The 26,470-nt window shown below is 44.9% G+C and overlaps 1 protein-coding gene across 1 annotated transcript in view; it reads right to left on the minus strand.

Moving 5' to 3' along the window:
* The window catches only part of VPS13B (vacuolar protein sorting 13 homolog B), a 2,934,705-nt gene that overhangs the window by 1,104,717 nt on the left and 1,803,518 nt on the right, over positions 1-26,470 (minus strand). Inside the window, exons 32-33 of the mRNA XM_085605186.1 lie at positions 20,801-20,927; positions 11,640-11,783 (exon numbers count right to left, since the gene is read on the minus strand). Coding sequence (XP_085461312.1) covers positions 11,640-11,783; positions 20,801-20,927 — 271 coding nt within the window. The remainder of the gene's footprint in view (positions 1-11,639; positions 11,784-20,800; positions 20,928-26,470) is intronic.

Genomic DNA, 26,470 nt, shown 5'->3' on the forward strand with positions numbered 1-26,470 from the left:
ACTGGGGAAGGCAACCTATACACACCTCGTGTGGATCTGTTTTAGCCTTTTTTCTACCACACTCCGGGCACTTGTCGAACAAGCCAGGCATGTTGACAGTACCAGCCACTAAGCACTTGAAAAAGTGACAAAAATTGACAAAAACTACAATAGACCCTTGAAAAGGGGAGAGCTCAATGCTCCAGGGTCCTGCTAGCAGGAGCCGGAAAAAAGAACTGAAAGTAAAAGGGACCTGCTGGGCATTCTGGGATACTGGGGAAAGTTCTGGAAATCTGGAAAGTTTTCTTAAAGGCACAGTATCCTGTTCTAAGCCACATAATGGCAGCCTATGGGGCTTGTCTGTCCACTCCTTCCTCTCTATCATTCCAGAGGCTTTTGCTGGTAGAGGCAGGGTTTTTTCCTATGTGGAGAAAAGCTGGACAGGCAGTGCTGTTTGTGGATGTTGGTGGAATTCTAGTTGAAGTACTGGACAGTGTAGCCTGTGGGTATAGGCTGCATTATCTGTCTTTAAATTAAATTCTCTCTTAAAGGTGTATGCAGGTCTGCATGATTTGTCACCTTTAGAGATTATTTTTTAGTGCTCCGGGGTCCACGCACATGGGCGGGACTATTCACTAGATTATGACTATACACAGAGATCCCCCTACTACAGAAGCAGCGGTTCTTGAAGCCGTCCGCGGGGGATGGACGCGGCGCCGATGCCGACCTGGACATGAGTGCCAAATGGAGTTTCATCCGGCGCTCCCGCCGGGACTTCGGCTTCATTTGCAGACACGCCTCACAGTCTGTGGAGTCGTGGTGCTCCCCCAACCACCACATGCAGATGGGGTGAGGATCCGTCAATGACATCTGGCGCGCGCAAGACAAGCACGTCTTGAAGGCCGAAGGCATTCGCACACTGCTCCCAAGAAAAACACTCAAAGCGGAAAAAGAAGGCCTGAAACAGGCCAGGAACACGATCCGGATCCGCGTTGCACGCGGGAAAGAAGAAAACTGACCTTAGCATGCCGGGGCTCATGTGACCTCGCTGACATCACGCCCGCGGAGGACGTCGAGGCGGAGTCGCGAGGCACTGCCCAACGGCGCGCAGAGATGTTGAGCAAGAAAGTTTTCCGGGTCCAATCTCACGCCTGGGGATAATTCTACGTTAAGGAATCTGTGGCTAGTAGTCTCTATCAGATAAACATAACAATACGTAGTGGCCCAGCAGTCCTGGCACAACAGCCGTGTCACTCCTTTTCTAGATGCAGATTCCTTCACGACCAACCCTTCCTCCCCGTTCTGCGAGGACCCTCAGCTTGGTTTTCTGCACTCGCCTCCCTCTGGGTGGCTTGTCTTCTGTGGGGGTCCTTTTCATTTTCTGCCTGTCTGGCTTCCCTCCAGTTGGGTTCTCTTCAGTGTAGGGGGCCTGCTTTTGCTCTTTTCCCTTTGTTGTTACGATTTCTGATCCCCTTGCTGTCCTCTAAGCTGGGGGTTCTTTTGCCTGTCCTTTGCCTCCTGCTCCTTTCAGAGGCTCTGGTCCTCCTTGACTGTGTAGGCTGGGGGTGGCTCGCTGTTGCTCCTCTGTTTCGGGCTTGTGGCCCTTTGCTGTGTGGTCTATGGTTGCAGTCTCTTTCTCTTTATTTATTTTGAAAGTTTTATATAGCGCTGGCTAGACCCAAAGGTATCAAAGCGCTTTACAAGATAGGGATAGTATAAGGCAAATATGGTATAAAAGCATATGAAAGGTAAAGCAACAAAAATTTGAAATATACAAAGTAAAAACAACATGAGCATTATGCAAATCAAGATAGATAAACAGGGGCTGGAGCTATACATTTCAAGTAATTAGACAGATGGTGTACAGGAAAAAGGACATATATTACTGAACAAATATAGTATGGTGATAAGAGATCAGGTGTAGGACACAGGTTAGGATCCCCAATAATAATTGAGGAGGTGGCTTTTGAGGTCTTTTTTTAAACTTGAATAGGAGGGATTACAGCGCAGGTTTTTTGGGAGGGCATTCCAGATAGTAGGGGCATTGTCAGAGAAGGAGCGAGATTGTGTGGCTTTCTTTTTATGCAGAGGTGGGATTAAGGAGGAGGGTGTTGGTGCTTCTCAGAGGTCGAGTGGAGCCCGCAATGAGGAGTTTCTTTGAGAGGTACTGCAGAGTGCTTTGGTGGAGGACTTTATGAGTAATGCAGGCGGTTTTATAGGCAGATCTACCTTTGATAGGGAGCCATTTAAGAGATTTGAGAGCCGGGGATATATGATCGAAGCGTTTGCAGTCCGTGATGAGCCTGGCAGCAAGGTTGAGCACAGCTTTGATTGGAGCAAGGTGTACCTTGGAGATTCCGTTGAGGATGGCGTTACCATAATCAATACGTGACAGAACAAGTGACTGAACTACAAGTTTAAAATCATCGGTGGGTATGAATGGTTTGATTTTCTTGAGGTGACGGAGAGTGAAGAGGGCTCCTTTGGCAGAGTTTTTGATGTGAACGTTAAGGGTTAGGGTGTTGTCGATAGAGCTGCCAAGAGATTTGACAGAGTTGGACAGGGTGAGTGAGCAGTTGAGTGCATTAAGGTCAGAAATCCATGATTGAACGGGGAGAGGGTTATTTTTGGGGGAGAAGAGAATGATTTCGGTTTTATTAGGGTTACGTTTGAGATGATTGAAATGGAACCAGGTTTGGATCTTGGTAAGGGTGTTGTTCAGGTGTAAGATGTTAGCCTGAGTTTTAATCTTGTAATAGATTTGGGTGTCATCCGCGTAGAGGTGGTAATTGATGCCTGCTTGATTAAGGATGAGGGTGAGGGGTTCCATAAAGAGGTTAAAGAAGGAGGAAGAGAGAATAGATCCTTAGGGGACTCCAAGGGAGACGGGAGTGGGGTTAGAGAGACAGTTTTGAATTTTGATTTGCTGAGTTCGGTGTTGTAGGTAAGAGATTAACCATTTGTAGGCGGTACCATTAAGGCCAAAACGGGTCCTAAGCACATTAAGTAGGGCTGAATGGTTGACTGTATCGAACGCTGCGGAGAGATCAAGAAGGATAAGAAGGCAGGTCTCACCATTGTCAAGTGATTGATGGATGTCATCTATGACATTGAGCATTGCCGTTTCGGTGCTGTAGCCTTTCCTGAAGCCAGATTGAAAGGGGTCGAGTAGGTTGAAGTTTTCGATGTATTTGTCTAGTTGTAGTAGGACACATTTTTCAAGGACCTTTGAGAGAAGGGGGAGGTTAGTGATGGGGCGGAGATTATTTAGGTCATTGGGGTCAGCATTGGGGTTTTTGATTATGAGCGAGATTTGTCAAAGTTGCAGGGAGGTGGGGACACAGCCCATGGAGAGAGAGGTGTTGATGATTTTGGTTCAGAATGGGGTGATGATGTGCTTAAGGGCAGGGACAAGGTTAGAGGGTACGGGGTCTTTTGTGTGGGAGGACGGTTTAAGATTGACAATTATTTTGAGGACTTATAGCTCAGTGACGGGGAGGAAGTTGAGCAAGGAGGAATTGTTCTCAAGTTGTGATTTAGGGGAGTTGGTTACTGGAGATGTGGTAGGTGAGAGGCCTGTGGAGTGGTAGGGGGGTAGGGAAATGGGTGGGTGAGGAGGGTCGCTGGGGAGTGGTAGGATAGTGGGCAGAGGAGAGAAAGGGTCAGTTGGAAGGGGGATGTGGAGTAGGCATTAGAGGTGAGGACAAGATTGCATTGGGAGTTGGAAGGTAGTTGTGTGGGAAGGAAGGATTGATCAATTTTGGCATTTTTTTCCGAGAAGAAGTGGGCAATTTCTTCACATCTGTCTGAGGAGGCTGTCATATTTGGAGGTGCGGGGGAAGCTTGGTTTCGGATGATTTTGAAGAGTTCCCTGGGTCTGTTTTTAGCACGATCAAGTTGAGTGCGGAAGAAGGATGCCTTTTCCTTGAGGAAGTGTTTTTTGTACGTGGATCTAGCACGTCTGGGAAGTGCATGATGGGAGGGTGAGTGATGGTGTCTCCAGGTTGTTTCCGACAGTTTGAGTGCCCGTCTTTCATTATTTATCTCTGTATTAAACAAAGAGTTTGAGGTGGTGTTTCTTTGGTTTTTGAGTTTAGGCGGGGCCAGTTGGTCAAGAATACCTGTGACAGTATTGTTAAAGAGTTCAGTGAGCTCATTCGCATTTTGTGAGGGGGGAATGAGAAGAAGTTGAGCTTGGAGTTTAGATTGGAGAACACCTGGGGGGATACATTTTAGGTTTCTGGTCAAATTCTTAGGTCTGGTAGTTTTAGAGGCAGGGAGGTTTGCTGAGGTAGCAATGGTGAACAGTATAAGGTGATGGTCGGACCAGTCAATGGGGATGATATTGGTCACGGAGGTCAGATCTTCGTTGGAGGTTAAGATGCCCAAGAAAGAGATTTTTTGAGTTGGATAATGCTGATTGCGCCATAAGTCCTCAATGAAGGGCTGTGGTGGTCCCGGGGGCGATAGATGTTGTGTAGACGAATTGGGAGGGAGTTTTGAGTTGACAGTTCTAATTCCAGGTATTCGCAGGAGTAGTAGCCTGGGTTAATGACAAGGGAAATCTGAAGTTCATTTTTGAAGATAATGGCTAGCCCACCCCCAACTCTGTTTGGTCTAGCTTTTCAAAGAATAGAGTATCCCGGGGGAAAGAGTAGGTCAAGTATGCTCGTTGAGTGGTCATTTAGCCAGGTTTCTGTGAGGAATGCAATATCAATGGATTCACTCAGGATAGTTTCCGAGATTTCCGTGGCGTGTAGGACAGCGGAGCGACAGTTAACGAGCATGCACTTCAGTGGTGTGGGGTTGTGTATGGAGGGTGGGCAAGAGTGGATCAACGTGAGTTGGGGCGGTGGTCTGGGGGAAGCGGGGGAAGAGGGGGTTCTATTTGTCCCTGTGATAACAGGGATGTGGGCGTAGGGGAGTGGAGGGTTGGTGGTTGGTACATTAGGAAGGTAGGAGTTGCATAGGTCGGCGAGGTCGGACGGGGAGAGATGGTTCGAGGTGCGGAGAGGTCTAGGAGTACGGCAGCGGAGAGGGAGCGATCTCCAAAGGTTGTGTTTGGTGTTAGGGATATTTGAGGGAGGGAGGATAGGGGTTTTATGGTGAGGGAGGGTTCTGGTGCTGTGGAAGAAAAAATCTTTTCTGAGTCGGGCAAATTCCGTTAAATTAGATAGGTCACGTTCAATGTTGTGTAGGATCTGGGCAATTAAGGAGAGGGGAGGTATCGGGAGGGCGAGGTCTGTGTTATTTGCAGAGGGTGGACTAATGTGTGAGGGGGGAGATGGTGTGGGGTGAGGGGTGATGGGGCTGGGAGGGGTGATGGGGCTGGGAGGAGTGAGGGGTTCGGTAGTCAAAGTAGATAGGTCGAGTTTGATGTTGTGTAGGCTCGGGGCAATCCGGGTACAAGGAAGGACTGAAGGGGCATAGGAGGAGGGAGGAATATGATCTGGGGATAGGGAGTGGTCTAGATTAGTTGCGGATGGTGGCCTGCTGTGTGAGGGGGGAGATAGGGTAGTTGGTATGGAGTGAGGGTTGGTGGAGCTGTTAAGTGTGAGTGGAGGGGTTAGGTTATACAGGGGGCACATACCTTCAGGTGATGTGGCCAGAGAGGATAAAAGGGCATGGAGCGAGTGAGAAATGGATATATTGGTGTGAGGGGGATGTGTGTTTATTGGGGGTTGGGGTGAGGGGTTGGGAGGTGGGGTAGGTAGAGCCTGAGGGGGGAGGATAGAGAGGATGGGGAGGAGCAGAGGGTGTACGGATGGGTAGGAGTAGTGGGGTGAGGAGTTGTGTTAGGTGATTGAAGGGAAAGGGCGGTGGAGTACGTGAGTGGGTGGGTTGGGGGGAGGGAGGTTGGGGGGGTCAGGGGGAGGCTAATGATAAGTAGGTGACAGGGATTTGGGGCTACCAGTATTCAAGGAGGGGTCAGAGGAGTAAGGGTTCAGGAGGTTGGGGGACAGAGGGAGATTAGTGGGGGATAAGAAGTAGGTAATTGGGGATGGGGGAAGTCGTTATCAGTAGGGGGGTCCAGGGAGGGAGATGGTGAGGTCCATTTTTGGAGGCTGGTGTTAGCTGGTTGGTTGAGAGAGGAGGTAGAGCGGGGGGAGGAAGAGGTTTGGGGGGTGCTATTTGTTTGGGGATGAGGAGTGTTAGTCGCTGAGTGGTTAAGGAGGAGAGACATAGTGCTGAAGTGGTGTTCAAAGATGGAAAGGTGGGATGGCGTGGCTTGTATGAGGATGTTACCTGTTTTGAAGATGGATATCAATATCACCATGAAAGGCTAGGGAGGGAGCGGTGGATATTTTGAATCCATATGGTATTTTGGTTGATTTAGAGATAGGGAGGTGTTGAAGGAAGATGCTCTTCCATTTGGAAGGGCGTTTGGAGTAAAAGATGTAGTTGGTAATAATGGGGGAGGTGAGGCTTAGGTAGTTATCAACAATGAATGTTTCAGGGTTACGGATGAGGAGTTTATGTTTGAAGTTTCTCCTTGCATGTATGGAGAGATTTGGGGGGTAGAGAATGGTCCAGGAGTTGGGGTCATGTTTAGAGAGATTATGGTCCTGGGGGTGATGGTCAGTGCTGTGAAGGGGCATGTTGGGTGGACGTGGGAGGAAGACAGAGTGAAGAGAGGGAAATTAAGGCGATGGTGGGTAGAGGAGGAGAGGAGGATTGGGAGCCAAGGGGGGGGGGGGCTGGGAGAGTGGGGGGGTAGAAAAATAGGGGCAAGGTAAGGAGGTAGGGTTAAACAGGAGAGGAGTTAAAATCAGGAGCAGATTAGATAGCAAAACAGATTACATCACTAATATTTAAAAGATTGAAATAGGTAAACAAGCACGATAAATATGATGATTAAAAAAGGGGCAAGATAAGGAAGTAGGGTAAACAAGCGAGGAATTAAAATCAGGAGCAGATTATATAGCAAAAACAGATTACATCGCTAATATGGAGCAAATTAAATAGGTAAACAAACACAATAAGATAAGGAAGTAGGGTAAACAAGCGAGGAATTAAAATCAAGAGCAGATTAGATAACAAAACAGATTACATCGCTAATATGGAGCAAATTAAATAGGTAAACAAACATGATAAATAAGATGATTACTTAGAGATGATGACTCAGGTCAGAGGTTGATCCTATAACTCTTTCCCTGTATTTTTACTTGTTGGGAGGTTGTCCTATGTCCCTATCCATAGGCAGAGTGGGGTGTTAGGTCCTATTCCTTCCTGATTTTAAAAAGAAGAATGAGGTGAGTACGTAGTCCTCTGTCTCTTTCTATGCATCTGTGTCAGGTGTGTTGGTCCTTCTTCTGTTTCCGTGTATGTGGTTTTAACCTGCCATTTTGAAAAGGGAGTCAGAGGATGGAGCCCAAAATGGGGTTTCAGTGCTGATTAACCCTCATACAGCAAAAATGATTAAATCCAATATCAATAGTCTGTGGGGGAGTAGAATTGAGGAGTTGGGCCCACGAGGAGTCTATTGTAGTCAGGACGGGTCAGGAGGGGCGAGGGCACAACCCTTACCTATTTATTTTTCGGATGCCGGTCTGTAGCCTACAATCAGGCCCCTCAGAGAAGTGTTGAGGGAGCTCCGTTGGATCTGGGACATCAGGAGCTAGGGGTGGGCCGGTCCGGTTGCTGCTGGAGTGGTGAGAAGAGGCCTCCCCCCTCAGAGCCGGAGACAGAGAACGATCGGGAGGGGTGGAGGGAAGAGGTTCCGTGACAAGCTCGCATGATGGTTTGCCGCCTCAGGATGTTTCTGGCGTGGCAGCGGAAAAGTGATTAGCACTTCCGAACCGCTTCCAGAGTGCGCCCATCAAGGAGGGCTCCTTCGGAGCCTGACTCAGTCTCAGCGGCCTGTGGTTGTGGGAGGCAGCAATTCGGCACGCAACGAGGCAATGGGCCCCTGCAGCTAGGAGGACTCCTCGAGACCTGTCGCCCCCAAGAGACTGCGACTGCCCCCAAACAGGAAAGAGGGCATCTCCGGGGCCAGAACCACTTTCCTTGGGCCTTCCATCGAGGGAGAAAGACGCCTGGGCCCGAACCACACCCCGCCGCCAACAGTCATGCAAGGCATTGATCCGGGGCCTGATCCACTCTCCCTAGGCTAGCTGTCGAGAGAGGCCGCAATCCCGGGCCAGAGAAATCGGTCGCCTCCATGAAGCAGCGGCAGCCCCAGCCAGCGGAGCCCTGCAAAAAATGACCCCAGCAAGGTGGACCTCGGCAGGACGACGGCGCAGGAACACCACGATCTACACCGGACCCAGGCAAGTCTCTGGTCCGATGGAAGAGGGTGCCAGGTGATGAAAGGCCTCCCCTGTGGTCGGTCAGCTTCCTGGTCCTATTGTCGTCAGTGACGTCGCTCTGTGCCTGCCGAAGCGAGGGTAGCCTCGGGGGATCCCTGGTGCAGAGGCAGTCCGCTGGCCCACGTTCGGAAGTAGAGAGGTCCGGGAACACTGCAGTGTGACCGGTGAGGGGGGTCGCGGCTCAAGCTTCTCTGTGTTGTGAGTCCGGTGAATCCAGGATGCAGGTAAAGAATAATCTAAGTTACCATTTTAAACAAGTAGCTTGGTTTGATTGGCTCGATGGCCTGGGTTTTCCAGGGATTTCCGCCGATGGTGATCCCAAACCTCAGGAGCCCACAGGAAGAGCTCCTTCACCGTCGGCCATTTTGGTAAGACACTCTCTTACAGCGCTTTCCACTGCTTGTGCCTCTAGCCTGGCTCTCGCCTTGGCTGGCACGGTGGCTCCACGGAGGGGTGCTTTACGCTTTCCCTACTGTGGCTTTACTGATGTGGTCTTCTGGTACTTTTGTGATGCCTGGTGCTACCACCTGGCTTGCATAGTTGTTCCTCAGAGGTGGTCTGCCCTCTTCCTGCTTTGGCTTTTCTGTTGTAGCCTCCAGAAGACTCGGTGCCGCCTGGTGCTGTTCCTCACCTTTTGTCTCTCTCTCTCTCTCTTTTTGTTTCTCTGTTTTTTTCACACGCTGGTCCCATGCTCTCCTCAGTTTTGTTGTGATGGCTCCGCGTTGTGGCGCGGAAAAGTTCTCCGAAGCAAACTGACGTCAGCGCGCCGGGGTGGGGCTTATGTGACCTCGCTGACGTCACGCCCGTGGAGGACGTCAGGGCGGAGTCGTGAGGCACTGCCCCCCGGCGCGCAGAGATGCTGAGCAAGAACGTTTTCCGGGTCCAGTCTCACGACTGGGGATAATTCTACGTTAAGGAATCTGCGGCTAGTAGTCTCTATCAGATAAACATAACAATACGTAGTGGCCTAGCAGTCCTGGCACAACAGCCGTGTCACTCCTTTTCAGACTGCTGTGCACACGGGACCAGGTAAAGCTATACTATGGGCAGTGCAAGACAACCAGGGAGTAAAGTAGGCTGACCCATTCCCTCATTCTGTATGAAGTGGTAAGAGAGGGGAGCTAAAAGTGAACGACACTTCAGCATAGCAGTGGATGAAGAGTGCTGATTGATAGACCATGTATATATCTTTTTTTGGTCAAAAATGAGAATGGTACAAAGCTATAGAAGCCTCTAAGCCAGACTTAAAAAGTATGACTACCTCTCACAAACTCGATAAATCAACAAAGAATTTACACAAAAAGTTTGTATTTGCTGATATCTTACTTGCTAACATTATGTAAAACAGACAAAGGACAACAACAATACACAGAGATCTCTATTTTCTTTGCCTTTTTTTTTAAGGTTGGTGATGAGTTTGAATTACAGCTTCCTCTCAATGGTTATTCTAGCTTTCAAACATCTTATTTTTAATTGCATTCTAAATCTTCTAATTGTACTTGTTTTCTGCAACACCCTCGGTAGTGCTGTTTTGGTTATTTTACCAGTTTGGTGACTCTCACCCAGGGGAGGAAGCACCTCATACATTTTTTCATCCCCCTAACCAATGAAATGCTGCCTAATACTTAGTGTGCCTGGACAGTACAGTACGACAATCTCTTGCACAGGCCAGGTCCAGTGCCTCTGTGTGTTTAAGGGGGCTGGGGAATGTGTTTGCAGGACTTCCCAATGACCATCAATGATCGTGACCATTTGTCATTTTATGTCTGACACCAGTACATGCTCTTGTAAAACTGAACTATCAAATTAACACTTTTCACTTATACATTTTACAAATGTTATTCCTTCGCTTTAGGAAAGACAGTGAACAATTCAAACGAAGTAACAGTATCAGAATGATGTCAGGCGCATGTTTAGACACAATACTCTGATGCAGTAATGCAAACTGCACGCAAAACCTGGAGTCCGAGTATAATAATTCCAAGAGCAAATAGTAATCCTGGGTAGGATCGTAGAACAGGAGATAAGAGCATCCAATGTGATTCTTTAATTGAAAACACGCACAAAGATGCACTATCTGACTGCTCAGCCACCTTATTGAAAGTGCAACGAGTCATACATGATGTACTGGTAAGATTACATTGTTATTAATGGGTGTAATCGTTGACACGCGAGTTATCAAAGCTAAAAGGTCTTGAAAAAACGAGCAAAGCATGAAAAACATCTGAGAAGGGAGAAAATGTCAAAAAGAGGACTGAAGCCGTATCCGAATGTGTATTGGGATTCAAATACGAAGACAGTAATGCCTGACTTACAGTAACTGATAATAACACCATTAATAACATGTTTAAACTAAACATGATTCAGGAACGGTACTAGGATTTGCTTTTCATCAAAGCAGTAAACATCTTAAACATATCGGATCTGAGGTGGATGAAAGCTCATAACTACCAAGCTTTAAATAAAATATGTGGAAATAGAAAAAGGGGTAACTGTGCTGGTGGCTGTACCGGAAGGTCGCTGGAGTCCCTTCGACTCCATGGGAGGTAGCTAAAGCTGAAAGGCAGCAGGGACGGCATTAAGGGAAACCTTAAAACATGGGCATACCCTTGCATGCAAAAATGGAATTCATAAAAGATTGACAGGAGTGCGCCTTGAATCCTGGAATGTCATGGTTTCCAGGCGTTAAATGGAAACATTCTGTGAATTCTAAATAGTCAGAAACCAGCACTCATGCGATGTCAGAAATCTATGTGCAACCATTTGCCTTTTTTTGGAAAAAGGTTCCCAAAAGTGGAAACGATGCCACTCTATGACTCCTTCATGCATTACAAACGTAAGTGGCGTCTTGGTTGGCCTTTCCCCAAAACATAAGAGCGATCGCAATGTCCATTAGTCATGTGAATGTAAAGTAAGGGCGCAAATCAACCAAGAAAAAATATTTCACAACACAAGACACAAGACTTATCATTGCCATAGCGTTGCGGTCATGTGACACTAACTAAAGGAGAAACAGCAAAATGTCAAGTTCCCACAGCAAAAAGCACCGCAATGGTCACAAAAGATGAGGGGTGAAAGCATGGATCTAATGTCCTCAGCAAATACTGGTAAAGATCTTTTAAATACACAATGGTCATTGACCCCCAAAGGCCAATAATGAAATTGCACTTCGCTGGCATTAACAACTTATAAATTTAGTGTAATTGTGAAGAAATTTAGGGTGCAAATTTGCTTATGGTCAAGAGAGTGCTAAATTGAGAAATTGTTTTGATATTATCTACACAAAATAAACATATTTTAAAACAATTTAGGTAAAAACTGATATTGTATTAGAAATCTTTATTTCAGTACCTCAGAGGATTTGCTTGGAGGTTCCAGACCAGCCATGTTGACTTGCATTAACTGCTGTAGAAGTTGGACCTGAGACACGCTAAGGAAAAAGTCCAAGCTTGTGATCATGTTCACTTCCAGGGAATGGCCACACACTAAAATTTCCTGCGAAGATTAAATATAACCACGTTTGTTTACTTGTGAGAAATTGAGCTAAACAAAAGAAGCAAATCACATTTTAATTGCCAATGAAGTTCAGTAATGAGTAGTTAGCGTAGGAAAGGAAAAAAACACAAAAACCAGAAAAGTTTCTCCCAGTGAAATGCAATGATTATGCGTTTTCTATTTAAAGTTTACTCATGCCTATATGTCCTGGCTATCCCCACCAAAGAGTTTCAGGATGTTTATGTGAGCGTAAAAAATACATTTCAGAGTTGCAATGTTTCAATATAAGACCACAAAGCCACTAGGTCTCGCCTTTTGGATCTATTGGCTTTTCTGCTTAGCTCTCTCCACCCGAAAAAATCAAATATTTAAAATAAAAAAAGGAGTGGACTAGGTAGGACAAAGCAACACACAAGGGAGAGCAAAACAGGGGTGTGGTGAGAGACTTAAATGAGCCAGAAAGCAGCACGGGGGAGGTCGGAGAGGTTTGGCATGGGGAGAAGCAAACAAGATGGTCATGGTGGCAGTGGTTAGATTGTAAACAAAAATAAATACTGGTTGCACCAGCCCACTTCTCCTGTTAGCACCCCCTAAAACGGAACCAACTATTAACCATGGAAGTTGGGGGGAGGAGGTGGTGTAATGGCCAGAGCTGCCGATTTCGGAGCCGGGAAACCAGGTTCGAGTCACCGCATCACCTTAATCTCCAGTAATTCTGGGCAGATTACTTAATCTTTCCATAAATCAATATATCCTTAGTTGGTGCTGATGAAAAGCACTGGTGTTGATGATGAAGTGCTGGTGTTGAACATCTAAAACCATCAGCTTAAATTGAGCACTGGGTGGCACAAGGCAAGTAATTGAGTAAGAAGCAAACAAATGAAAATTACAATCAAGTCAACCCACGGTAAGTAAAGGGCACAGACTGGCCGATGCCCGGTGGAGCCGCTTGGTTCGGCTAAAGAGGAGTCTGGCCCGGGTTTCTCCTGCGGCCGTCACCTACCCAGCCGGACATCGGGTCATGGCATCCCTCGTCCCGCTGCTGCTTTTTTTTTTGCCTCTGCTGCCTCCCTCCAAGCAAATCGCTGCAGATTCATGATGATTTTCCAGCCTCGGCGCATCTCTGGCACCTTCGGATGGCTCCGGATGGCGTCAGATTGCTCGGGCGAAATTCCACTCTTCCGGGACATCGGCATCTTGCTGCTGTTTTCTCCCTCTGCGGCATCCCTTGGAGCGTGTCGCCGCTGATGACTGGACCAGCCTTGGTGCAGCTCTCTTCTCATCGGCTGCCTTCCAGTCCTCGCTGCTGCCTCGCTGCCTCCCCATGCTGGCTGTCTGCCTGGATGTGCTCCACCTCGGCTCAGACTTCTGAGACCCGAGAGACCTTTTCAGGTATTTGGGTGCAGGAGCTACGACCAGCGGATTGCCTACACCGATGCCCCAGTGGTCCCGAACCTGCACGCCTCTTCACCCTTCCACTCGCCTTTGATTTGGAACTGCGTACCCCCCTCTAACTATTCACACTTAAATTCTGCTCTCTGGCTCTTATTTATGGACTTTCGACTTTTGTTCAGCCCACCATTTTGTTGTTGGCCACCGTCGATTCCCACGACCCAGACCAACCATCTTGCTCGACCTCTGTCCTTTCCCCCTTTCCTCCGGTCTCACCCTGACGATCCTTAAATGTTTTTCTCCCTCTTTCTGGTCTGCCTTAATTCCATCCCCCCTCTGGTTCCCTCCTCGCCCCTCACACTCTCTCAGAACACTACTCTTGTCCCCCTCTACCTTCTCTCCCACCCTATGATGTTTCCACTCACATTGTTAAAACTGTGCAACTAATGTTTTTAAATTACTGTACCTTGTCCTTATGTTAATCGCTCTGATACCTTTACTTTTGAGTCAAACCTTTTTCTCTTTTAGCTTGACTGCCTTTACTCCCTCCCCCCTCAGGTTCCCTTCCCCCCCCACCTATTTTTAGACTCAAATTCTTGTCCCCCCTTTCCTTCTCTGCCTCTTATGATTTGTCATTCACTTTGACATTTCTGTGAAAAATGTTTAAATTATTATTCCTGTAACTCGCTGTTGTTCCTTATGTAAAGCGTTCCGATACCTCCGGGTCTAGCCAGCGCTATATAAAACTCAATAAACAAACAAACAAACAAACAAACAGACTGTACGCCCGTTCAAGTCTTGGTAAGCCCAAAATAGGCCTGTGGCGATCAGATACTTCCGATGTCTGGTTAGTTCGACCTAAAAAAGTAATATATATAATGCAGCGGTCCAAAGTCAGTGAGCAAAGCTTTATGTTTCCAGCAGGATTAAAAGTGCAAACATCTTAGCCGTGTAAATAGGATGCGAGCATGCAACTAACAGTTGCCGGATTTTAACTATTTGGGATTTATAACCTACTCAAAAATCACTAAGACGCTGAAGGGAACTGTGTTTGAATATTACGAACACTACAGTAAGCTTCTACAAAGGAAATTGCACCATTTTTGTCTACAAAATATGGTACCATTTAATACTGTCCATAGTTTTCGGCCCAATAGATCACATTAATGCAGGATTGAGCAAATGCCAACAAGCCCATAAAACATACAAATAAGCAAGGTTTGAAGACAACCTATATTCAACCTTAAAATGTGCATAGTTAGAGAAACTGAGAAATAAATATCTGGAGTCTTAGGTAAGGAGAGCAGGTCTCCTGTCCACTTTCCCCAAAAGGAAGGAGAAAAGATGATCAACAGACCCTTCTACATATGTGTGCCGCACTTTAGGATCCTGCAGGAGTGGGGTGTGGTAGCATCATACGCTCAATACACTGTGCTAGCTGTCACCTCATCCAGACACTGCATACAAAATGCAATTAAATTCCTGATCGTTTCTATGCCTCAAAAGCATGATCAAACTACCCTGAAGAGCTTGTGCCCTCAAGTACTGTGCTTATAATCTGCAAAGGAAGGAACTCATGCAGTGGTAGATTTAAATAGGAAAGGGGCTGACCAGGTGTTGCTTGAATTTTGACTTAACCTAAACCACCCTTGGGACTAATGTAGCAACTCCCCTGTTGTTCTAATACCAGAAGAAGTTATGTGCTCTGGCACAGCATAAAACCCTCTGTGGCATGATTAACATAAGTAGTTACACTGTACCAAAAACCTACTATAGAAACCAAAGGGTTTAGGTAAGAGATAAAGTGTCTATGGTAAAAACTTTTGTCTTAAAGAGCATATAACAATTGAAAATAAGTAAATTAATAAATAGAGGTTGTAAGGAAATACTTCGTTTTCTATGGTCACCTCAACACTTTGGACTGGTTTTTCAACTCAATGTGCACCGAGGCTTGCTAACCAGATCTCGTTGCCTGTACCCTGACTTTAAACTATGTATGTTTGTATGGCTTATATTCAATCAGCATAAGCTAACTTACTTGTAAGTCCTTTGTATATGGCGCTCAGGTACCCAGGACCTGTAAGTTAGAGGGTCACCCCAGGGACTGCAACGCTGATTATGCCTCCATGAGTGTGATAAGAGTAAAATATGGCTCCTAGTCTGCAACTGCAGACTGGAAGGACAGTTTCAAACTGTGAAACAGAAGTTGCCATTTAAAGTCATGGCAAACCAAATCTTCCCTTTTTAATATACATAAGTCACCCCCTAAAGCTGGCCTACTGAGCCCTATGGGAGGTTCTGTATATTTCAAAGTGAAACATGTTTTTACAAGTACCAACAGTAAAAATCCGCAATTGTCGTTTTTACAGGGGAAAAGGCTAGTAGCCCTATTGGCAAGTGCAGAGTTGCAGGCTGCCTCAGCAGCTCTGTTAACTTCTGACTGGGACTAACAAAGTTGATATTGTAAAGTATCAAACAACTGATTACATTAAGCACTACTTGATGGTCAAGCCGAAATGAATGTAACTTGTTGCATTGCGCAACTTTTTCAAAGTTGCCACTTTGTTGCCCTCAATCCCCCTCTGCCCGTCCACGGCTGCACAAATGGTTTCTCCTTGAGACAGCTTTCTGCCAGCATGAGAAGTGAAATGACTCTCAGGAACGAAGACAATAGCAAGCTGCAAGGGAGAGAGGTGTTGGCCCAAAAGGAGAGCTTAAAGGTGAAGCAGCCTTTGAAGAGCATAGAGGGAACACTTGGGAGAGGGGCTGCCCTATTATTGGTAGAGTCTGGCACTCTGGAAGGAAAGAGGATACCAGCTGCCACACCGGTTTTCCAGAGGCATGTAGCCCCCTTAGTAGCCACACCTCTGGATTGGGCTAGGGAGCTCTGGATGCCAAGAGAGGGGTTTTGTCATGTCAGACGTGGGCAGAATGGTGCATCCTGGGATAGCCAGAGGCCACACCTCGCAGGAAGTGGTGAGCAGGAGGGAGGGAACTTAATAGCACATTGGCTACTGACTGAGTCCACCCTGAGGGCAATTCATTTGCATAAAAAGGGCACTCTTGGCACCCAATACTCAGATTTGGATAGACTGGAGAAGAGGACTGAAGAAGGACCGCCCTGTTGCACCAAGAAACCGGAAAAGCAAGGCTGTACCAGCATGGACTGCACCATCTGAATCTGATGACTAGCAAAGGAAAAGGGACTGTGCCTGCTGTGTCTTGCTCATGGAGAAGTCATCTCAGGAGCCCAGCCAAAGTAGGAGACTCTCAGGGCCAGATGGCTTTTCTCTTGTTCGCAGCATGTAGCCACAAAAGCTGAAGAAGCCTGTAGGGACAAGCTGAAAGGCCAAATCTTCAAGCCGCTGTTTCTTGTCGCCATGCAGCACCAGAAACCAGGACCGGCGCTCAAAGTTGCACCAAAGTCTGCTGTACCCAGGAGTGTTGTTGGAGTGCAGCTTGGTTACCAAGAAGGCGAGTTATTGTCTAAGGAAGGATTTTGCTGTGACCTCCATATTGATCGACTAGGAGCCCAGAGGCAACTGGACTTCTACCAGGCTGGAAAGTGTTTTGAGGAACATCGAACCCAGTGCCAGGAGTGCCTTATCAAGCTCGCGAACTGAGGAGCAGCCGCAGGAAAACCCCCGATGTTCGCATTGCCTCTACAGCACCCTTGAGCATCCTGTATACCTTGCCTCAGGACCATTTTCATACAATCCTATTGCAAATGGATACAAGTGCCTGGAAGTCCATGAAGACTGCTTCTTCCTCTGAGGTAACTGTTTCTGTGGACTTTGCTGGTCCCCGTTACTGGCTCCCTGCCGCAGCTTGTCACCTAAAGTAACTGAAAGTAACCTCATCAATACTCACCCAAGTTTTTCTTGAAAGGGGCTTACGTCAAATTTGTTGAATTTGCCAATTCTTGTTTGTGATTATATGAAAAGGTACATATTTACTACACCTTGCAGTTGCCATGTCTCTGGAACCCTCTGGTGGATCTTTTTCGTTGTGGTGTTTAAAAATACATTAAAATACCGCCTATTTTTATAAATTGGTGGTGGATTTAATGAGTGTCTTGTTAATTTCTTCTTCAATAGTTTTGGTGCGGTTTAAATGCTTTACTCTTGTTCCATTGTGTAAGCCGTGCTGCTCAGTGCCACCTCGATCCAGGGTTGAGCTAGAGGGTTTAACAAATGAAACCTACTGGTTCTAAAGGAATTGGTAAGTGTATTACACAGTGAGGTCGCACAACCACACCATATAATACACTCCATTTCCTCACAGAAGTTTAAAAGTGTAATTAATTGATTTTCTCACTTTCGCTCGATAACATTTTTCCCACTGGGGATCAATGTGATAGGTAAGGGTGGCTGTGACAAAAACACCTATGGTGTGCACACTGACCCACATCAGAAGAGCCCTTAGAGCAGTAGCGGTTGGTGTGCTGGACAAGTGACAGAGTGGTCGGGGGTAGGGAGTGGTAGAGGGGTCACAAGTGATTAAAAAAAAAAAAGGTTAAAAAAATCTTACCCGCAGCCGGCCGCGTCATGCTCTTCTGCTCCTATTCTCCAGGCGACACAGGTTCCCAGCATGCCCTGCGGCCAATCCTGAAGCTTCTCTCACGCATGAGAGCAGGCCTGAGCGACCTCGATTTGCGCTCCAGAACAGGCTGGGAGTCTGTGAGTGCTCTCTCCAACCTAGCTACATTGCTGCGTTGGAGAGAGTTTTCACTGGGCATGATGGTTAGGCCAGCTGTCTGGGAGTCCACTACCACTCCCCTCAGTTCTGCCACCTGCCAGGCTCCGCCCCCAAGACTCGGCAGGAAAGGGAAAATGAAGCGAGTGTTTATTATAGTTTTATTTTTTCCTTCCTGCTGTTTTGGGGGGTGACGCCGCTGCCTTAGAGTCTGATACCTTACATTCTGATACAATTGGGATGATCTGAGATTCCCAGAGCTCAACCTGCATGTAACTAAAAGGAGCCATAAAATTGTTCAGCAGCCAAAGTGGTTTCCGAATATTAATAGTTTTCTGCTATGAACGATTAATTCCTTGGTTTGAAACATTTCTTGGCAATTCAATAAAAGGAGCAAATTTGAAATTGTTAATTAATATGTTAGAGAGAAACATGAACCAGACAAAATACCCATTCCCATTACCAGCAGACTCCAGATAACAACCGCTAAGGAGCTGACCCGAGGGCTGGCAAATGCATCAAAATCACCTCCTACAATTCAGTTAGAGTATATGAAGGCATCAAGATGATCAATGACCCTGAAAGGTCTCTTTGGAAGGATGCTTGGCTTGAAAATGTTTATATTGGATAAAAGAAGAATTTTATGTTTTTCCTTTCTGTCTTATCAAAGCCTTCTAACTTTCCAAGCTAAACCCGAAGGCCTTGGGCACAAGGGCACAATAGCTGAACGCTGCTCTGCTGCATTTCAGGGCTGGTACATTTTGTAGATGGCTGTACAAATGTTCCCAAACAAAAGAACCACATTACGCCCATTAGGGGGCGGGTTTGGGAAGGGAGGCTCAAGTATTCAGTTCCCGGCCATCTGAAATGATTTCTTTACTGATCAAAAAAGGATCATTTTATTCTGATAGCGCTGGGGCTTAATATGTAATAGAATGAGTGCTGGTACCCAAAGCGCTGCTCTGAAACCTGCGGCCGGTGCAATTAAATGTTGACGCACCGAAACCAAGGCTGCGTCTCGAATCTACGTCATGCCTCATTAATCCACTACTGCTTTCTCCCTTAGGAACGGCTTTTCCATCTTTCTCTTCCTCCATCTTTTCGCTCTATTTGTTTTTCCTTTCTTGCTCTCGGTGAATGTTTGACGCAGAAAAATAAGTGCCAGTCCCCCCAAAAATGTGCCGGTGGTCCCCACCGGCTCAAATGATGCACTGCTCGTGGCAAAATCCAAGCAAAAATCGTAGGTTATTATGTGCTCCTTGGTGTGGCTCCTAGAACCTACTGATACATTTATTTATTTTTAACTGACTGTTGCCACATACACAAAAGGTGCTTAGCTCCATGGTTTCTGCTGAAAGATGCCAATCATTCAAAGCCGCAGCTAATTCCTTCTGGCCTCACCAGTCACTGTGACCATGAGAGGCAGGAGAGGGAAGGCATCTTTTGTTGGGGTTAAGGCATGGGATGCAATGGATCTTGTTTGATGCATGAGTGGAGCTGCATGCAGACCTCAGCACCATGAGACTCTTGCCCATCACTGCGGAATATATGGCAACAAGAGGGCATAGTTGTCAAGTGTTTGCTATGGTATTAGTGTAAGGATGGCACGCATTATTGATGCTTGCTTATGTTACAATATGTAGGACAATTATATCTATGGGGATATCACAAAAATGCCAGGCCTAGGGTGCCTGGACTTACAACAACAGTGAAGTACCAGCAATACTTGGCTCACTTGGTAAAGAATTAACTTGTGGGGCCTAAAAAGTATGAACTGAGTAGTATAAATACATCCATTATTCAGTAAGTATTCTCTTCTGTGGGAAAAGCAAAGGCAAAGCACAAAAAAAAACCTGCAACAAGTATTGTTTTTGCTGTACATTCATCAAATGTCTGCCCACATGACAATCAGAAGTGCTGAGAGGTTACTACCCCGGACAGGTGTACATGGTCCGCTACACCTGAGGATTGAGGAATGCCATCTGGGTTCCAGAAGGGTAAGGGAAACATATTCCTGTAATGGTAAATTGCAGAATTACCTTACGGAAGATACAGAGATTGGGGCTGCAAATGTACCAGGCAATTTTACGGATTTTAAAGGGATCATTGTAAAGCCAATCTGGGAGCTAAGGAGGTGCGAGAGGTGTGGCCGAGCAGGGCAGCAGTGTGTTGAACTGACTGTGGAAAGGCAAAGTGGCCGACTGGTAAGCCAGCCAGAGACTGCAGTATCACAAGGGTATGGAAACAGATGTCAGCTCTGTCATCAGACAAGGATGGGAGGGACAATGTTAAGATGAAAACAATAAAATGATATGCATCTAAATCTGAGGGCCAAAGCGACGGAAGGTCCAAAGTGGTACCATGATTGCAAATTTGGAAGAGTGGAAGAATTGTGTTTTAAAAAATATCAAAATGTGACCTGCAGGCAGCTCCCGTAGATTGGGGCGAACAATTCTGTTGTAATAAGTTCAGATTTAGATAGAGGCCCGCGATCCACAGGCAGGCTATGATTACAGAATGTACTGAGCAGTGAGGTCAGGGGTACAGATGTACAGTTCTGTACCATCTGAAAGACGGCGGCAGCTGAAACCAAACCAGCTCTGTTGGTAATAGTGAAGGTTCTGAAGTTTATGATCCGCGGGCCAAATAAAAAGGAACGTTCCGCCGTGTCTGCTGTTCCATGGCTCAATCTATGACGATAAATCCTTAGCCTTACAAAAAACATTGAACCATTCAAGTATACCCACCGGTTCAATGTTTTGGAAGTGAGTGTCCTAAATATACTTAATCTGCACATATGCACCTCGTTTTCCCAGATATCTACTGACCCATGAAAAGCTGATCAGTCATGCTAAAGCCACTTCTAAACAAGATGACTCTTCACAAAAAGAAGTAAACATATTTTGCTGCAAATTAGGAATTACACCAACCTCAGTTTGCAAATTCTCCATGGAAATAACTTTGGTGAAAATTATAGCAGGGGCTGCAGTTATTCGCACAGTGAAATCCGTCAAAATAGGACTCAATATAGCCCTTCGTTCCTGGTGTCGCCGTATGCTAAAAAGACAAAACAGTACGAAACAAATGTAAGTGCTTAAATTAAAAACAATATCGAATTCAACTTACAAATGAAATAATGTGCATCAGCTAGCGAACCCGATACGTCCATGCATGCAAGACATGATGTTGCAGGAAATCTTACACCAACATCTCACTTATTGGAACATTGGCCAGCTAGAACCTACTACCTAAATTAAATTAAAAGCCGAAATTATATTTTAAACACTGCGATGTTCCTAGGATGTTTAAAGTCACTTAAGAACAATGAATACAGTCTGTGTACCACTGGACAGGTAGGATGATTTTTTAATGTTTACATTTATGATAAAAATGCAAATCTGTTGTGTGATATTTACCACCAGGGTTAGATTTAGCTTGTCTGAGCGCATGCTGAGGACTAGATGAAGATCAGATATGTAAAATCAGAGAATTTCAATATGGGGGGGGACTTCTTTTTATCACTGCATATGGATATAAATAATAAAAGGGGCAAGAGCAGAGTCCTATCTCAACTATGAATCGCACAAAAGGAGCGCAAGGAAAAAACCTGGCCCAGTAGCAAACTTCAAGATGTCCAGGACGTCCAAACATGTTGCTAATGAGAAGTGCTAACAAGCCTGTGGCACCCCAACTGATCACTTTTTTGCATCAGCTTATCCTTTGGTGTTGAAGGCCCTGGAAATATCAATGAAGGGATATTACAGCAGGCCATCTGTCCCATCAATTCTGAAGCCTGCCAATAAGTCCAGTGCAGTTGCATGCCAGAACAAAACCTCATTGGTACTTTGGAAATAAATGCAAAGCTTTCAACCCATTCCAATAGATTACTCATCAAGGACTTAAAGAATACTTTCATACAAGAAAATGGCACTAATAATAGCAATGGGTCACAGGAAGGCAAAAAGTCATTGTTATTACCATGCACTGGAAATATCTATGGTAACTTACTGGTTTCATAAAACTTCCAAGCTGGAAAAAATATACCAATAAAAGGGCCGATCATTCGATATGTGCATGAGGGTCGCTAGAGAACAGCCCATAGGGCCAAATGCTCTTGAATTCTTCAACCCTAATATTATATTACTGAAATTGTCTATAGTGCACTATATACCCCAGACGAGCAGCCTGCTTTGAACAAGATTCAAGAATATTTGGATACCTATTTAATTAAGGGTAAACAGACTGGAAACATGGCGCTGCTCTCTGAAAATATCACTGAGCTAGAGATTAGAAAAGCGATAGCTACATTACCCTCAGGCAAAGCCGCTGGAGAGGATACTATCCCATTAGATATCTACAAAATATGCTCTGAGGAAATGATGCCATTATTTACTGATGTGATCAGTAATGTTGGGATCACTGGGAAGGCTCCTAAATCCTGGAACACCACCAGGATTGTTTTTTTTCTAAAAAAGGGTAAACCTGGGGACCAATGTGGGTCATACAGACCCATTTCACTTATCAACATAGATGCTAAAATTTTTGTCAAGGTACTTGCTATTCGATTAGCTCCACTTATCCCTCATCTGGTATCTCCTCATCAACACGGCTTTGTCATGGGAAGAGATACTACTGCCCATATTAATATGGCTATCACCGCATTTGACGTAGCCAGGGTTGGACCCACCCCACTCGGTATGATTCTCTTGGATGCCGAAAAGGCCTTTGATCGAGTGGGATGGGAATATCTCTGGTCAACGTTGACTACTATGGGCTTTCACGGCCAATTTCTTAAATGGCTACAGGCTCTTTACGACTACCCCACGGCTAGGCTCTGTTATGCTGGGCTAACTTCTATTAGCTTTTCAATCTTTCGCGGCACCCGGCAAGGGTGTCCATTATCACCCTTGTTATTTGCGTTGTCGCTGGAACCTTTTCTTGTCGCCTTACAAGCCAATTCCAATATTACTCCCTTCACACACGGTCAGAAATCGCTAAAAATTACGGCATACGCCGATGACATTGCGGTCTATTCAACCAATATACCGACAGCTATACTGGGAATCACTGAGGAGGCTAACAAATTCGGTTCAGTTTCCGGCTACAAACTTAACTCACATAAAACACAAGTCATTGTGAATCACAAACCCCCGACTCAGATAGTAGGTACCTGTAGAACTGCCACTTATCTTGGCATTAAAATCTCTTCTGATATTAGCGAGATAATTAAACTTAACTATGAGACTCTCCTTAAAGAAACTGCTACAACTCTTAAAAAGTGGCATAAGGTCCCCCTCAGTATGGTCGGTAGGATCAATTTAATTAAAATGAATATATTACCTAAATTTCTATATTTATTTAGGTCCATACCTCTCCTCGTCAACAATACATATTTCAAACGGCTGGATGGGATCTTTAGCAGCTTTATATGGGGTTACAAGAAGGCTCGTAGGTCAATCGATCTTCTCAAATTACCTTTTAATCAAGGGGGTCTGACCCTTCCCGACTTCAGATTATATTTTTTCTCTGCTTTCCTCAGTCGTCTTCGCTGCCTGCTCATCCGTGACAAGCAAGCGCCTTTTTGCTATCAATTTGCTTTAGGCGAGGATTCTAATATGTTTTTAGCCAAAGCTAATGACCCAAATTATTTCAAACGGGTAAAATTCAAGACTATCAGAGACACTGTCAAAATTTGGCAACTTATCCTGGTCAAATGTAATACGTCTCTGTTTCATTCTCAATTATCTCTATGGGCCAATCCTGGCCTTCCGGGGATATTTCATGATAGGATATTTTATATGTGGACAGTCGCTGGAATAGAAACAGTCTGGGACCTCTATGGCAACGACGGTCTTCTGGCCTTCGAGACACTAAGAACAATCTATAAACTACCTCTAACTACACAGTTTAAATATATTCAAATACACGACTATCTAATACGTAAAATAAAGCTATTAAATATCTTAGATTCAGATATTTGGAACTGTTTCTACTCTAACCAGGTTAGATCACTTATTAGTCTTGGCTATAAAGCTTTAACCTCGTTTAAACCGGACGACTGTGGGAATATTGCGGCAAAATGGAGCTCTCGCTTGGGCTTGAATATTTCTGCTAATCAGATATCATCTTCACTAAGCAGTTTCAACGTTCGGTCCAGTCTTCAAGTCTGAGATTACAACAATATAAAACGATATTCCAGCTATACTATACTCCAGAAAAAATTTCAAAATGGTCCAGCAATCGCTCCAACAGCGAACGGACAAGGTGTCCCAAATGTGACCTATCAGCTGCCAATCTTGAACATATGATGTTTACGTGTCCTCGACTTACTGAATTCTGGTCTAAAATCAGCCAGGGTATGGCTCAGATTCTGTCACAACCAATCACACTAAGTCTGGCTAATGTACTGCTAGGCATTCCTCTGTTAAATTTCTCATCTGTAGCCTCACAAACTGACCTTATCAATATTCTGATTGGCTGTGCCAGACTGACCATTGCTAGGACATGGATCTCAAGAAACCCACCACACGTGATGGAGTGGTGGCTTCTTGTCAAAGAAATTCATACTATGGAAACTTCTCTAGCTAAGATTAGAGGTCACAAATCTCTCCAAAAAATAGATAGAATCTGGGGCTCCTCAACTTTATGTTTAGATTGATGTACCTAAATTTGTTTGTAATTTGGTCGACTTGGACAATGCTGGCAGGAATACCGATATGTATCTTTATGCTATTTTTGATTTGTCTGTATGATTTGTTTGATTTGTTTGATTGTCTGATACTTTAAATCTTTATTCTTTTTTTTTTTTTTGTTCCGATCTCCTGTCCTGATCTCAATAAAAAAAAAATAAAAAAAAAAAAAGAAATTGTTCAGGTCACTGTCTGCCAGATGAAGATACTGGATCTATAGTTTGATTATTACTATAAGAGCTGAAGAGAGTTTAATAAAACTCAGGCTCTTCATTAATGTTTATATCATCCTCCTTGGCAACCACTTTGCAGAATAACATATCTAGGCCATTTAGGACATTATATAATAAACCCTAGTCCAATTCCTATTAAGAGTTCCTTGTTTCTTAAACAGCTACAGTTTTAAAGTGTTGTCTCTATCTACTTGGTCTGGCACAGGATTTCCAGGATTTTTACCTAAGCAATAGGCAGGCTCAGCAGAGGAGCGCCCTTCAGGTTGCCCTCACTTTTCCATAAATCAAGAGGGAGTCTGAATTTTTCCACTACCATCGCCCTTCCTCATCCGCTTTTGTACCAATCTGTCACTAAAGCATGTGAAAATATATTATCTGTCACTAAAGCATGTGAAAATATATTAGTGAACCATCCCTTGGGAATAGCAGTTTGAACTGACGAGTAGGTTGCAGACTTCCCTCGGGTATAAATATCATCATAGCCAAGACTTTTCTCATCAACATAAAGGTTAAATCCCACATTATGATCCACTGAGAGCTATGATCACTTTCAAGATAAGGTCAAAATTGCACATACCTAAAGATATTATACAATGACTAAGGTTTATCAGTGACTGAAGATACTGTACCATGAGACCTACCTGAATTCCACAGGTATCTCCTAGTAATCTACCATGAAAATATCTGAAACCCCCCATAGTTAAAAAGTCCACAAGACAAGTTACTTTAATTTTCCTTGCAGCAGCAAGAAAATATGGAGAAAATATGGACCAGACAGAATTGCAGCCTAAAACAAATTCATTTTACATGTCTATGGTGGTGTCCTGTGCTTTAAAATCACAACTGAAAATTGTTATAAGTTATGTTTTCTCCTTAAGTAGGTGACAAAATCACAGAAGCACAGTTAACATTTGGCTGTCGTAATGCCTACATGGGGACAGTACAATAAACAGTGATTGTGAGATCAGGCCTGCACTGATATAGGATCAAAATTGACAAAACAGTCAAAACATAAATGAACCATTTCCCAGAAGACAACAAGGGTATCCTAGAAAAACTGCAAAGCTTGAGGCAAGGCCATGTTTCTGCTTGCTACCGATAAAGGGCTTAGATACAACATTAAACAAGCATTTGCAATGCAATAGGTCTCACATTTAAGAGAGTTTGAGCTATTGGAATTGCAAATGACAATGCCTCTTATTTATTCTTGTTTTTAAAACTGATAAATAAAAGGCATTGTCATTTACAATGCCAATAGCTTAAACTCTAGCAAATGCGAGAACTATTGCATTGCAAATGCGTTTGGCGCCCCTGCTATAAAATGTTTTTAAAAGCGTTAGGAGAGAGTTTCAGGCAGGACAAGCTATTTGAGAAAATAGTGCTCGGAGGCTGTAATTAAAGCCTACTGAGTAATAACACACGTACCAGGGGGTGTCGCAATGGGTGGTTACAAAATGAGACAAGGAGGGATTACTAAGCCTATTGACCAATGAAGAGCCACAGTTTACAGTGGACAATGATACAAGTCAATGAAAAATATGGGCGGAGCTTCAAGTCCCTACCTGAATACAGCATGCCTCGTAGAGCAGCGCATGTGCTGCCCAGGCTCGACCTAAGAACTACATTTCTCAATGGCAATTTCACCAGATGTCCTTGTTTCTTGCAAGAACATAATTTC

Source organism: Triturus cristatus, chromosome 5_1 (genome assembly GCF_964204655.1).
Source record: "Triturus cristatus chromosome 5_1, aTriCri1.1, whole genome shotgun sequence".
Taxonomy (NCBI): domain Eukaryota; kingdom Metazoa; phylum Chordata; class Amphibia; order Caudata; family Salamandridae; genus Triturus; species Triturus cristatus.